Source organism: Diadema antillarum, unplaced genomic scaffold (genome assembly GCF_040938485.1).
Source record: "Diadema antillarum isolate AM-2024a unplaced genomic scaffold, OU_Dant_1.0 seq00000217_RagTag, whole genome shotgun sequence".
Classification (NCBI taxonomy): domain Eukaryota; kingdom Metazoa; phylum Echinodermata; class Echinoidea; order Diadematoida; family Diadematidae; genus Diadema; species Diadema antillarum.
In genome coordinates, this window is record NW_027271272.1 from 1614691 (window position 1) to 1630348 (window position 15658).

Consider the following 15658-nt stretch of genomic DNA (forward strand, 5'->3'; position numbering starts at 1 on the left):
AGGCATTACAACAATAGTCAAAGTAAGGTAAGACCAGTGCATTACCAAGCAATCTAGCGCTGTCAAGAGTTAGATATTTTCTAACTCGTCTGAGTAATGCTAATCTGGCTGCTATCTTTTTTGAGGTATATTTGATTTGCTCTTGCCAGCTAAGATGCTGGTCCATCCAGACCCCTAAATACTTCACACTTTGGACCTGTTTGATAATTACATCATTCACCTTAACGACCATATTCAGATTGGACTGAACAAACTTCTGTTGTGTGCCAACAACAAGTACCTGTGTTTTATCTACATTGAGTGTGAGGTGATTCTCATCTAACCAAGACTTCACTTTCTTGAGTTCTCGGTTCAAAACCATTTCTATTCTTTCAGGATTTGGATCACTGAACATCATAACAGTATCATCTGCATACATCATTATATCACATTCATCAACTACTCTTGGCAGGTCATTCATGAAAATAGTAAACAACAGAGGTCCTAAAATGGACCCCTGCAGTACTCCAACCTTTGTTTCATGAATGGCAGATTTCTTTTTTTGAACAACAGTATACTGAGTTCGCTCATTTAAGTAGGAAGTAAACCACTTAAGAGCTGTTCCCTCAATACCGTACATTTGTAACTTCCTAAGTAATATCGCATGATCTACTGTGTCAAATGCCTTCCTTATATCAAGGAAGACAAGACCAGTAAAACTTCCTCTATCCATATTCCTCAATAAGAGGTCAGTAACAAAAGTCAAAACAGTATGAGTGGAATGGCCCTTTCTGAAACCCGACTGATGGGGGGTAAGTAGACCATTGTCAACAAAGTAATCATGGAGTTGGTTGTGTACGCTTTTTTCAAGTATCTTGACAATAACAGGTAGTACTGAAATTGGACGATAATTGTCAATGTTAGTCTTGTCTCCTCCTTTGTGAATTGGGGTTACTTTTGCCCGTTTCCAACAAGGGGGGATAACACCTGTTCGAATGGAACAATTATACATCTCTGTAACTGATTGTGCTATGACAGGTGCTGCCAACCTGAGCAAATGACTACTAAAACCATCTAGACCAGAGGATTTGGTTGCTTCAATGGATTTTAGTTCCTTTTCAACAAATTCTTTATCAATGTCAGTCAAAGTAAATGTGTTCATAGCATGTCCTCTATCTGACAATAAAACAGGTGACTGATTTTGCAAATGGAACTTTGAAACAAGTTCACTCCCAATTGATACAAAATACTTGTTGAACATAGTTGCAATTTTGAGGGGATCACATTCTACTTCATCACCAAGTGACAGACTCAATGGGGTGAACCTCACACTGGTGGGCGCTATTTCTTTCAGAATTTTCCACAATTGCCTTGGATTATTTTTATTTAAAACTATTTGAGTTTTACAGAAATCTCTCTTAAGTCTGAAGCGGAGGTTATTAACATAATTACGACAATTTCTGTACAACTGCCAGTCTAGTTTGGTCTTTGACTTTTCGGCCTTCTCTCGTAACCGATCCCTTTCACTTGACAGAGATATGAACTCAGGTGAAACCCAAGGTGTCTTATTCCCTCTAACTCTCTTTGTGACTAGTGGAGCATGTCTGTCACATGACTGAACAAACATATCTTTCCACATATCCCATATTCCACGAATATCTTGCGACCAGACAATATTTTTCAAACATTCTTCTAGGTCTGTAAGGAACATATTCTCATTAAGTTGTTTGATATTTCGTGCGGTAATCATTCTTGGTGGTACATAAGGTCGAAAGAGTCCGACAACATCCGGACAAGCCTTCCATTTAAGATGCTCTCTCGAGGAAAGATTCGGCCGATACAGGAAGTTGACATACAACATGTATGTCCAATAATCCAGGCAGAATGATAATATACTGTGCGCTAAACCACAATCCTCTCCAACACTTGCTTGAATGTAAACATTCGGAATACATGTTTTGGGGCAATTTTTGAAATTTTCTGACACATGATTTGTGAACATAGACTAGTTTATGAACAAAGCCTAGTTGTAAGTTTTGTAATTACATCTTCTTCTTTTTTATGAAGGGACTGCAAACTACAAGCCCTGCTTTTTAGCAGTCCCATCCATTTCCAACAACTTTCTTTCGGTATTTGTTATGAAATTTACAAGATTGCATGCATCTCAGTTCAGTTTGTTTCAGTACATTGTTGTGCTACTAATTATGTGTATTCATATATGTTATGATTATATTTGTTGGAAATGAAATACACAAACAAAAAAGCATACATGTATCTCAAACAATATTTTGAAGTTTATTTGAATCTATACGACCGACATGTCTTGATGGGCAAACTAAATCCCTCTTGCTCAAATATGAGTACTTCATGAGGTTATGTTGGGCAAGTTGAATAGGTCACTAGCGAAAAATCAATAGCACATTACAAATGCAGCATTCATTCTCATCATTTTACTGGTGGGGTACACACATCAAGCAAAATCGGGCAAGCACTGCACCTTCAAGGTAAACAGCCATAATGGCTTGCGTGCCCTAATCAAATCTGGCGACATTTGCCGTGACAACATGTCTATAGACTCTGCTGTGTGTTGACGACCAAGAGCCTTTAGGCAACCCTGCTAACTTCTGCCCACTCCAAAGCAATTAGCATTAATTTGAATAAATGCATTTGATGCTCGTCGGCTTGTACTTGGCCCTAGATGGTCAAACTGACATAGACATAACTTTTCTCTCTTCATCTAAATTCATATCCCAAGGAATTATGAATTTGTAGTCATCCTAATACACAGGTCTACTGATTTTGTTATCAATATTCCTTCCAATAATGAATTTTCAAAGCAAATGAGGCTGATAAAAAAAAAAAGAATGTCTCTTCTAAAGTATCCATTTCTTTGATATTTTCTCTCAGTTTCTCAAATAATCAAATTTTCATTCCTGAAGACATAGCTATACTGCATAGAATCAACAAAAGCAGCACTCCAGTGAACATCTATTTGTGAATTAGCAGACTTGCAATTCAAAATTATGACAATATGACATAACAAAGCATTATACAAGGCATCACATGCACTACTGTTATTAAAGCATTATGACAGCACTTGCTCATAAAACAGTTAAGTAAAACAATCATTACGTAGATCATGTGGTCGTGATATCATGTTGCAAATATCTCTGGTTTTACAGTATTTTCACCACTTGACTTTATGAAGCCTTCATACAGGCAAGGGGTTAAGTTTTTTATCTGTGACATAATTGTTGCCAAATGGTGGGAGGGGTGGGAGAGAGAGGCGGGAGGAAAAAGAAATGGATGGCTGAGGGGCCACAAAGGCACTCGGTAAATAATGTCTACATTTTTAGGTTCTGCTTAAATGATGATTATTGCAAAATGAATGAGAGTAGTTGATGGTGATTACAGGATAAAAAGAACTGTGAACATCACAAGAGCTTCATTTGTGAGACCGGCATGCCTAAGACTGCTACGATTTTGTGGCCATTAGTTAGCATTCAGTCATTCAATCGCCTTTCACATGTATAGCTTGGAATCTTCTCGATAATCCGAAATTGTTGAACTGTGACCAATGTGGCGCAATGTTGGCAAACATCCCGTCTTGTCTTCTTCTCCCCCCCCCCCTCCATTCCTTCGTTCTCTCACTGTTTGTATTATTTGATCTCTGCAAAGGTGGACAAACACTGGCGACCGGCTTTTGTCCACTTTAAACAGCGGCAGCAGGGAGAAATCCAAAGTTTGGATCGTAAATCCACTTCAACCGTGAAATTCTACTCCGTAATCAGTTGGAGCGATTGAGGCATGTTTGTGCTGCGTCACACGGGCACCACTTCCATCAGTACCGGTAGCGAGATTCCCCATAAGTACATTGTCAGAGAGCGAGACTGATTTTACCCGTGAGTCTGTGGGAAGAGGGGTACAATGTACATGTAGATGCACTCCGCATGGCAAGTTGAATATCATTCCTCAAACACGGTGGACATGCATCTTAAAACGGATGGTACAGTTTTGGTTCAGATGGGGCTTCAGGTTTCCAACTTTCTCTTGAGATGATGAGAAAACTTTTCGAAAATCTCACAGAGCATACAATTCAAAGAGAAATTTGAAGTTAATCTGATGAAGATTGGTTTTGAAATGGCTTGGATATCCAAAAACTAAGAGGTCCTGATAAAAGGTGGGACCCATCTTTTATTAGTACAAGTTTTGATATCTCAGCCATTTCAAATCAACTTTGAATTCCTCTTCAAATTAGACGCTCTTTAATATTTCATTAGTGGTTTCTAATTATCTTGCAAAAAATGCAAACAGAAGGAAAAATGTTTAATTCTGAATCCCCTATCTCAACCAAAACTATCCCATCCCTTGAAAAAAATACTAGCAGACTGAAGAGTATGGCTTTAAAGGGTGTGTACAGTTCTGGTCGAGGTGAAGATTTGTTGTGAGATATTCAGAAATCACCCTATGAGATGTCAAAGAGCATGCAGTTCTAAGGGGTATCAAAAGTTTATTCGATGAAAATCTGTTTTGAAATGGCTGAGATATCCAATAACAAAGTGAAACAAAAAGATACTAATAAAGTTGGGGCATGTCTCCTTTTATTATTAGCACTTTTTTGGATATGTCAGCCATTTGAAAACCAATTTTCATCAAATAAACATTGAATCCTTCTTAAAATTACATGCTCTTGCATATTTCATAAGAGGCTTTTCATTATCTCACTTAGGTATGTTCAAAACATGAATCCCTACCTCAACCACTACTGTACAGTCCCTTTAAATCCATTTTTTTTTTCAGTTATTAGCTACATAACTGTGTGGTCTCATTGTCTGATTTGGTTTGTTGTTTTTATGTCTGTTCAATATATTATAAGTAGGATGAACAGTAGGTTGATGTGCATTCTGAATTTTAGACAAGGGCTATTTTAATGGTGTATGGAACGAGAGCTATAGTGCACAGTGCAAGCCATTAATGCACCACGAATCAAGTCACTATTGCAAGCTACAGAGCATTAGATTTTCCTCTACGAGGATGGCTGGCTGAATACGTACTCGCAGCGTATAATATGCCTATAGGTTACACTAATTCTCCAGAGTACATACATAGAGCAGCGGCAGGCTTCCGCAAATGGACAAGCCCCCATTTAAATAGCACGATGCGTGGGATGTTTGCGGGGCGTAAAAACCACCCCAAGAACCATTAGGCAACAAAGCCGCATGCTTCATGACACCCAACTGCGTCATTACCAGAGCTCTCCTGTAAATCAGGGAGTCGCATAATCCCATCATCAGCCTTGGAAAGAAGTGGAGGCATGGAAAAGGAGAGGCTATGAATTTCATTTTTGCGACGATACTCGGTACCGGCAACCTTTTTGATGGATGGATTGGACCAATGCATCAAGTTGAGACAAGAACCAGTGTCAGAGCACTGTACAGGGAGCCTCCTTCATTTGATAACTGACAACTTGTACATGGCACATCAAACACCTCATAGTACTACGTCAAATGGTGGACGGGCTACACTTCCATGCTATCTGCACATTTCTGAGCAATTCTCTTCAGAGAATTGCATGCTATCCATAACCTTCCTGTTAATACACAATAACTTCCCCTGAAAGTACTTTGTAAATAATACCAGCGGTAATAGTCCTGGTGAGAAAAAAATATATAAAAAAATAAACTGCCAAAGACGGTCAATGTGAACAATGGTAAAAACACATGTGATTAAATCAAATTCATCAGATGCACTGAAGAGGGGATAACAAAAGGAATGTTAATGTAAAGTAGTAAGTAAGTACTATAACCAAAGAACAACTGAATGTTTGTTTCAAAGCCTACTATACAATCAATAAGGAAAAGGGCCATCACTAATATTAATGTGAAGTGAAAGAAATCAGCTTTACAGTTTAGCCAGCAGCCAAAAATGTGTAAGATTGGGCTTTTAATCGTGATGGGTTGATTCAAAATGCCAAATTCAAACATTTCTTGCCTTTGAAATATTGAATTTATCATAAAGGTATCACACTATCGACCTTTGACCATAATAAAGTCTTGAATACTTTCTAGTGAGATTACCTGATTTCGCTGTTTTATCAGCTTTGATGGCAGGTGACAGGTTATATACCTACAATATAAACATTGTAAACACGTATAGATAACACGTATTTGTGTGTGCCAGTTTGTACATCAAATTTCTAAGTAACCAATATTAAAAGTGCATACTGTAAAACATGATATATTCGCGGCATGAATTTTTTGCGAATTGGAACCGACAGCCTTTTTCGTGGCATGAAATTTTCGCGAAGTGCCACTGGCGTTCAATGCATATAGTGTAAACAAGGACTTTCGCGTGCATTTTAATTTCGCGAATCTTGGCGCTCGTGAAATTTGCGAAATTAAAGTGCACGCGAAAATTCCTCGTTTTACAGTAAATGCTTATGACCACGCTACCACAGCATCAACAGCTTAAAGTCCACTCCAAAAGACTACATGCAGGCAACAACGCTACAAGTGCCTTGCCTACAGGCACAACCGCTACTATCAGGGGGACTTGAACCATGGACTTTGCCAATGAGTATCCACGATCCTATTCACCAAGCCACAGTGGCTCATCATGTGTGTCAGCACATTGTATGCATGATGTTTTTACTTCAATGAGAGTCACTCTGCTCCGGGGGCACATCATATACAATTCTCATCTCCAGGCGACTTGCGAGCTCCGATTTGGGTCAAGTGCGTGTTTCATTTCCTTCCAGCCCGACCAATTTCCTTTTCCAGGATGAATACACTCCATATATTTTCCCTCCCTCTCTTTCTCTCTGTTTTCCCCTCTTCCCATACACAGGGGATGGGCGGGCACATGTGGATTTACAGGAAATAGGAACCAACTGCCCGAGGACAATAATTTTCGGAAGGGGGGGGGGGGTGAGGAGGTTCTGAAAGATCGATTATGGCTGAAGTTTAATTTTGTATAAATGTTGACGTAACACTGTGTTTCTGTGTCCTGCTAATGCATGACAAGAGACTATTACTGCTGGAGGTGAACTTTTATTTTTCAAGCACTTCAAAGTTATTGACCCCAGTTGCGAGGCTCTCTCCTATAAAGTCCATGCACCATCTTTCACTGGATGGGGAGAACTGAATATGATTTGATGATTCTTTTCTTTTTGGGGGAGGGGGTGGGGAAGAGAGAGGTCTATGGCTGCCATCTTGAAGGTTCAACAATGTTCTTGTCCCTCCAGTGCAGGATGGGGTCTGGAGTGGGTGTAAAGAACCACTTGAATTTTTTTCTTTTGTAACACAAAAGTGACTCACTCTCTGTTGTGTGCTGGCACAAAAGAAGAGATTTAAAAATTCCTTGGCAACCGTGCCATTTAGGGATTATCAAATCATCCCGATACTTGGCATACTCGGAGCACAGAGTCGATTCGTGATTACAACAAAGTAATCCAACCATATTATTGCCCGCGTTGACGACAGAAATCCAACATTGCAGTTGGAAACAATGCATTATATTCAGGTCGACTGGGAAATTGACAAATCAACACAAAGTTTACACAGGTTTTTTGTGATGCAACATCTCATATTGGAGAAAACAAACAAACTAAGAGTTCAAGCTAGAAACAGATGAGTAGGAGATGGGGGGGGGGGGGAGGGGGAGGGGTGTTGGTCACAAAGACCCCAGGCAAGAGCAATGCTGCTATAAACTAGGTTCCTTGACCTACAGAGTGACCAACATTTTGAGATATATGGTATTTGCGTGCGCAGAAACTCTCGAGAGTGGGAGGATGCAACTAGCCAACTTGCAGGATCAGAGATCCCCTAAAAGCCATTGTCCCATATTTGCGAGTACAGATGGGTTCAGATAAGGCCATGCTAAGGCAGCGGAGAGCACTAGTTCTAATCCCTAATGCCGAAGTATCCCCATCAGCGCCTCCGTATATATCTCAGAGCCCATCTTCACTGAGTGGCTCAAGACTGTGTAGAGATAAAGTCAGAGCACAAAATGAAGGAACTTGCTCTCTATAATCCTACCAAGATCCATGGAAAATGGGGTTTTTCCCTAATCCCATATGTAATGAGAAGATCATCTCAAATGTGGGATTTTTCTCCATTTTCAGGCCATTAATGCTAGCTTTCCTGATTGAACAGATAGGCTATAGGGGATAAATTCTTGTACAATTTGTGCCTGAAATACAACAGCAAAGCTCATAATTCCACAGTAATCCATCATATACAACACTTTTAAGATCCCTTCTGATACTGTTAAATGAAGGATTACAACATAACAAGTTATATCCAGGAATACATACTACTAGATTGTTCTAGATAAACTCTTGTTGGCATTTGTAGATACAAAGCTAATTTTCTTCTTCAGTCACTCTGTGTACTAAATAATTGTAGCTGTGGCAGAAAGACTTGTAATGGTGACGAAAACCAAAATTCCCCTCGACATACCAAAACAGATAAAAAACAAACACAGAATAAGCAGTTTTGCACGGGATACAGAAAACATTCACAAAGTAGTCAGGTAATATACAAAACACAGTCGTGTAGACACAAACACAAAAGCCTTTCCTGTTTTGTTTTGTTTTTTTTTCTTTTCTTGGGGGGGGGGGGGGGGGGTGGAGATAATTGAATAGATCAGTCAAAGTGCTGTTCTACACATCCTGAGTAAAGTTTTGTCATTTCACTCAACATGCTGAAATGTTTCTCTGCATGATTACATGGAACATAATACTATCCACAGCAGTTGTTCGCGGATGACAATTACCTCTGCCGGTAGCTGAAACCAACGGGATGACGGAGGTTATGTTTTCAGTTCCGAATCTCTGTCTGTCTGTCTGTCTGTCTGTCTTTCCCTCCTCCATCTATCTGTTCTCTTCCTCTTTCTCCATCTCTCTCTTTCTCAATCTCTCTATCTGCATATATTTCTTTCTATCTCCACTGTATCTATCTCCCTCTCTTCAACATATATTTCTTTCTATCTCCTCTGTATCTATCTCCCTCTCTTCAACATATATTCATCTATCTCTTCCCATTTCTATCTCCGCGCCCCAACATGGGTATAAACACTGACAAACAAGGTGACAATTGTCTCATAACATACAACAGGGGTGTCTGCCAAGCCATGACCTTCACCCTTCCTGGAGAGCTCTATAGAGGCAAAAAAGTTTACTGGCACAGAACCAAGTTCTTACATGGTGCGAACGAAACAAGAAGTTTTGTGTGGTGCGAGGACCTTTGGCTGTTTTTATACTGGTCAAGAAACATATTAATTGCAGTGCCAAATTAAAGTTATGATTACAATTACGACTGGAATTATTGTTCGTACACAAGACCGAGTCTTTTTACCATTTTTGCTGTCTATTACACTTTTGTACATATGTTTTGTTTTTGTTGATTTTGTTTTCAACCTACAAAGAGTCTCCTAAAATTCAATTTTTGGGGAGGGCTGAATAGACCAGGGTTTCGTTTGTTTGTTTATTTTTTTCTCTTACCTGAGATAATGGAGGTCTGATATTTCCTTCATACAGAGCCAGCAGAATTCTGCCCCGCACACAGCGCAGGTCATGTGATTGCACGAGCCGTCGTCTAATTTGATGATCAGGGCTGTACAGCGGGGGCACTGTTTGATTTGATCTTCTGCGGGGCGGTCCGCGGCGAGTAAAACAAACACACAAAATGCTAAAATTAAACAGGGGTACCACTGAATTTGATTCTGTGAAAAGCATATAAAAATTTAAAACAAAAGTGAGTTCAATCATCACATTCAATCATCTACGCTCAACACCATTAAAAATTTAGTCCCTTTTTATCTCTTAAAAACTGTCGCCTGTTTAGAAGTGCAGGGAGTTTAAAAAGTCTATATAAACATTTACACTCACAAGAGGTTGCTGTCTAAAGGTTTATACTTTAATCCAGAGTTGAGTAACAGTTGGCATATTAAAGATAATGGCCTATCTGCTGACTAGTCAGGGAATATGAACCACTCACAAATGTCATTTGGACCTTCAGAGGTGAATGGCAGATGTTGAAAAAGGACGTGCAGGGAAAAGTTAAGGATGTTGTCAGCTCCTATTGCTTTATCACTCTATCCTACCACTTCCATTCTCTCCATACTAATTACTATCTGATCTGAAATATTTGACACATGTATGCCTTTTTGATAATATGCATCTGCTGCTATTATTGTCTGCAACACTCTGTAACATAACACAGGGTTCTCTTCCAGAAGGCCATAACCTCCTTTACCATCATCGTCATCATCATCATCAGCTTCATCATCACCATTAACCTCATCATCATCATTACTACAAACATGGTCATCATTTATTATAAGCAACATAAGTATCATCATCATCATTATCAACATCATCATCATCATCATCACCATCATCATCATCATCATCATAATCACCCATCTCATCATCACCAACATCATCATCACCTCATCATCATCATCATCATCATCAACAACATCATCAACATCATCATCATCATCATCATCATCATCATCAAACTCATTATCATAATTTGCATTATCATCAACATCATCTTCATCAACCTCATCATCATTGACATCATCATTATCACCATAATCATCAACATAAACACCATTATCATCAACCTCTTCATCATCACCATCAACCCAATCATCATCATAGACATTATAAACCTCATCATCAACCTCCTCCTCATCATCATCATCATCATCCTTATCACCATCATCATCACTCACGAGAGGATGACCCCTGGCTGTAGGAGAGGGAGGTCTTGCGGATGATGCCGGAGCGCTGCTGGCGGGCCGCATCACACGTCTGGTTGGGGTGCCAGAACTGCTTGCAGTGGTAGCAGAAGCTTGTGCCACAGCCAGCCCGCTGGCAAAAGAGTTGTGGACAGTTGGCACAGCCCGTCGCCAAGACAGCAAATCTGCAGGAGGTGGACAGGGCGATGAATGGTGAACAGAAATGGAGAGGAAAAACAAAAACAAAAGAGGATTACAAATAATCAAATTTCACAGAAAAAACAACTAAAAGAAAATACTGATATCTTTTGCTGCAGACTGGTTCATAAGTAATGCAAAATCATAGAAAATACATGAACTGCACAATATGCAGTGTACTGAAAAGAAGAGGAGACAGTCAATGTTATATCTTCTGATGCATACTAGTCCATAGAAAATACAAAATTTGAGTATACACAAACTGCAATGTACGCAGTGTACATAGTGCATAATGAATGAGTACATTCATTATGTTCAAGGCACAAGCAAGTATGGACAAACAGTTTGATGCAAATTAAACGAAGAACTAATTATAACTTATATAAGATCAATTCTCGGTAAAACAATTTCCGTGGCTTGCTCTATTCCAGTTGCAATACTTTATTTACATGGCACATTGATATTTCAAAATGCACACTTTTTGGGGAAGGGGGGGGGGGTAATATTGTTTATGAAAAAAATAAATAAATCTGCAGTACGAGCTGGAGAAAGCATTTGAAATGCTGTGACAATGCATAATCAAACCTTTATTGTATCTCATCAAGTTCATTGAAAATGAATTAGTTTCCATGGTAATGGATTCAGAGAGCTATGTTTGATGAACAGTCCACACTGCAAACAATAAACCTCATTGCTATGTCATAGAGCAAAACAAAAACAACTCAACAGAAGAAAGTATCCACAAACAGTCTCATTACCAGACTTGTCATTCATGGTAATGAATTTGATGCTACAATTACCTAATTATTATGTACAGTCTCCACATTAACAAAGCAAGATAAATGATATCAAACAACCTTTTCACTTATTCATAAATTACAAATAATGGCTGTGATTCCACTATTATCTAATCATCAAAAAGAGGCTGTACAGAGTCTCCACATCATTTGATATCAAAGCAAGACAAATGATATAAAACAGCATTTATAATGTACTAATTTAAACATTAATTCTCAATCATTTGATATAGACTCGGGGCCCGTTGCATAAAACTCCAACCGGATTTTTTTCCGGTTGAAATCACAAAATTCAGGTTGGAAGCTCCCAACCAGAGTTTTTATGCAACAGATTTTACGTTCTTAGGTTAGCAACCTTGAAAAATTCAGGTTGGGCAAATCCCAACCTGAATTTTTTAAGGTTGCTAAAAAAGTTTTATGCAATGGGACCCTGAAGGATCAGGGCTCAGCATTAGCAGTGGCCCAGTAGCCTAAGGCCACTAGAAATTGGTGTCAGGCTACTAAATTTATCTTTTGGTAGTTCAATCAGGCAACCAAGCTTCAGAATGGACAGCTTTTTCTTTTTCTTTTCTTTTCTTTTCTTTTTTTTTTTTTTGCTTTTATTTTGGGCCACTCATATCTTTCTTAGGCCAATGGCCCAAATGGGCCACCAGAAAAAAAAAAAAAAAATCATAATGTTGAGCCCTGGAAGGATATTCCTTAACAGGAGAACTACAATCTGCTGTACTACAATTATATCTCACAAACCTTTAATAACTCACTACAATAACCTTGGATACAGTTGCAAAAAAACAAAACCCAAAACAAACCCAAAAACAAAGTGGGAAATAAAATGGCATTTGTCAATTACACCCAGCCTTTGGCAAATAAATAGGCCTACTTCCCTCCTATTTTTTACCACCACTCATGGTCAGAGATATGGTATACAGTGGAAACTCGATATAACGAGATGGTCGGGACCGAGTCATTTTCCTCGTTATAGCCGATATCTCGTTATATCAGTAGGCATAAAAGAAGGCATAAAATAAAGACATTAATTTGCACATGTGGGACTACCCATCATATTTCAATCAACACTGATAACTTGATATTGTGTGTGAGGGAATTACTCACCTTTATGGGTAAGAAGATGTTTTTCGCCAAGGAAATCCAATATCAAGAATGTGTTTCTTATTAATTGTAGATGTTTGAATTTGTAAATTTATATAGCTTGCGATTGTATCAAGATCGTCTGTGGATTGGTATGTGGTTATCGTATGGGTGTGTGTTGTGTGGAAAGCTTGAATATGGTCTGCACAATGCTGTGTGTGTATGTGACACATTCTGTATGTACATTATGACTGCGAATGTGTGAAGACGGGGAATTCCCTAAGTAGAAGGCCAATCACAGCATCAGATTGCCTCACACCTGCTAAACGTCATGATATATGGCCGTCCCACCACATTTCCTGCATGTATCAATGTGCGTGCACACACACACTTCACACGTACAACATGCAGTGCTAGCTGGAGTGCACTGAAGAAAATGATTATGTGTATACAAGACAGTTTTTGGTGCATCAAGCTTTACTATCTCGGAAGATGATAGCACAGGCGAAGTAAAGCTTTACCGAAGGCATTTTGCTTTACCTCGCTATAGCAGGTTTGATTTAGTATGTTTTTCTTTGTTTGGAAGTCACAAAATTTATCTCGTTATAGCAGTTATTTCGTTATAGCCGATCTCGCTATAAGAGTAGCATTTTACATAGACTTGTGTGGAAGGAAATTTGGGACCGAGAAAATTTCCTCGTTATAACCGATATCTCGTTATAGCAGTGTTCGTTATACCGAGTTTCCCCTGTACCATGCTGGGCTAGCAAACCCTCTAAATCATAGCACTGCTTGCTGTTCAGAGGGCTCTAATAACTTTTCCAACATTTGACATCACTCATTCACCACAAGTCATCATGAATGGTTGATACAAACAGTTGTAGCAAAAGTGCAAAGGTAGTACAATGTGTATCATGCCATGTTACATACAACTGTACATGTACATGTACAAAATGTACACACCTCTCTTCATTTTCGTTTTTGTATGTTCTGGAGACTCACCGTAAGAATGACATGCATTCTTCCTTCAGAATATTATTACTGTGTGGCAATTCCAGGGTTTGCTATTAAAACCCGTTACATCCAAAATCCCTATAGATTTTAATTACACAGGCCACCTGGTTCTCAAAACAGGGACCTGGTTAGAAAGGCTCCTACAGGTCACTTGGATAATTCATGCTTCATTCAACTGCTAACTGCAATAACATTATTAGACAACACAGGTGTACAATGTGGTTGATGATGAATTATAAATGCCAATTACTTACATTTCTTGAAGTTGGTACAAAGATACCACTCACAGTAGCCAACTAAAGGCCAATTTCTACACTTCTAAATGTTGATACATGTCCACAAACTTTGTACGTTTTTGGAAGAATATGCTGCAGTTTATCAATGCATTCCTCTTACAAATTACAAAAGTGTGAGTCATAAAGAACCATTCCAGTGTTTGCACAATGGTAATGTGAATTTTATTGTGTGCTTCATGGACTGACAAAATATATATTGTAGGCCTATATACTAATATACGACACAGTGCTTGCCAAATCCAGATAGGCAGAGGCTTATCCCTCATAAGAAAAATCTAGAATTCTTTAATTCCTTTTCTTCACACAGATAATTTGCAATTTCTTGCCTCAAACTGATGAGAGGCAGAATACAAAGTATTTGATTTGATACACTAATTCACATGATCTACAGTAAAAACTGGGCTCAGCAGTTATGAAGTTAATAGAAGTACATGACTTCATGTAAAAACAGATCAGTTTACTGCATGTGAGGAAGAAAACGACCCACTGTGGTTCCAATACTCTATCTTGTGCAGAATAGTTCCTACCACACTTTCCCCAGACATTTCCTTTTCATTGGGAATAAATGTAATCGAGCCCCATTGTTACACTTACAGGCTGGAAAAAAATGATATCAACATTAAAGAGATGTGCCACATATCAAGGACAATACAGAATCCTGGTACCCTCGTATTTGTATTAAACTTACGCGTAAAAGGCTTCTATCAATGCTAGTACTGTGCACCAGATGTTTTGCAATGCGACATCTGACCTTTCTCAGTAATGATGCTCTACAAACATTTCTCTGAACAGCCTCCTTGCCACCATGTAGGGCCTAATAAGTTCTATTTTCGTATCGATGTGACACTGGTGACCAACATTAGAAGGAATAACAAGGACTGCAGTTTAGACCTGACACATTCTGTATCACTTCAAACTGGATAGTATATCACGACCTAAAAGTAAAGCATGATCTCAAGATTTTGTGTTTTTTTTTTAACTTGGACAGACAATTAGACCATACAGCGCACATGTTTCTATCTTTTACTTCTCAGATCCTTGCATGTGATATAAACGCACTTTTGTAACATATGCAAAATTTAATTTTAAAAGCCTTGTGTCATCCTTGATATTATGATTATTGGGGGTGGGGGGTGGGGATAGGAATTGGGAGGTCAAAAGTCAATGGAACCCCATGGGAGATTATTCCTGGGATTTTCTTTTTTTTTCACAAATAGGCCTACACACAAACACCGATTTTGACCACAATGGAAAAAAAAACAAAACAAGATTTCCATCACTATACATGTTATCTAATCCAGCGAGTGTGAAAACAACAAATGCTTGAGTGCTCTTGTATGTAGTTGCACAGCCTTGCAGTCCTCTGCAACCTTTTACAGATAAAACGGTCTTCATGTTTTGCAATCTGCTGCAACTTTTATAAAGCTTAAGTGTCTTCTTGATTCTGTCTGCCAACAGACTACCCTCACATTTTAGCTTCAAGCACCACATGTCTTTGAAAACTCGCAATCACTAGCAGCTACATGTGCACTGCAT

At 38.8% G+C, this 15658-nt stretch overlaps 1 protein-coding gene across 3 annotated transcripts in view; it reads right to left on the minus strand.

The window, feature by feature from the left end:
- The window catches only part of LOC139729116 (E3 ubiquitin-protein ligase RNF19A-like), an 89419-nt gene that overhangs the window by 23260 nt on the left and 50501 nt on the right, over positions 1-15658 (minus strand). For all 3 annotated transcript variants that reach the window (XM_071640043.1, XM_071640044.1, XM_071640042.1), the window contains 2 exons: positions 10723-10913; positions 9482-9626 (listed from right to left, as the gene is read on the minus strand). In XM_071640043.1, the coding sequence (XP_071496144.1) occupies positions 9482-9626; positions 10723-10913 (336 nt within the window). The remainder of the gene's footprint in view (positions 1-9481; positions 9627-10722; positions 10914-15658) is intronic.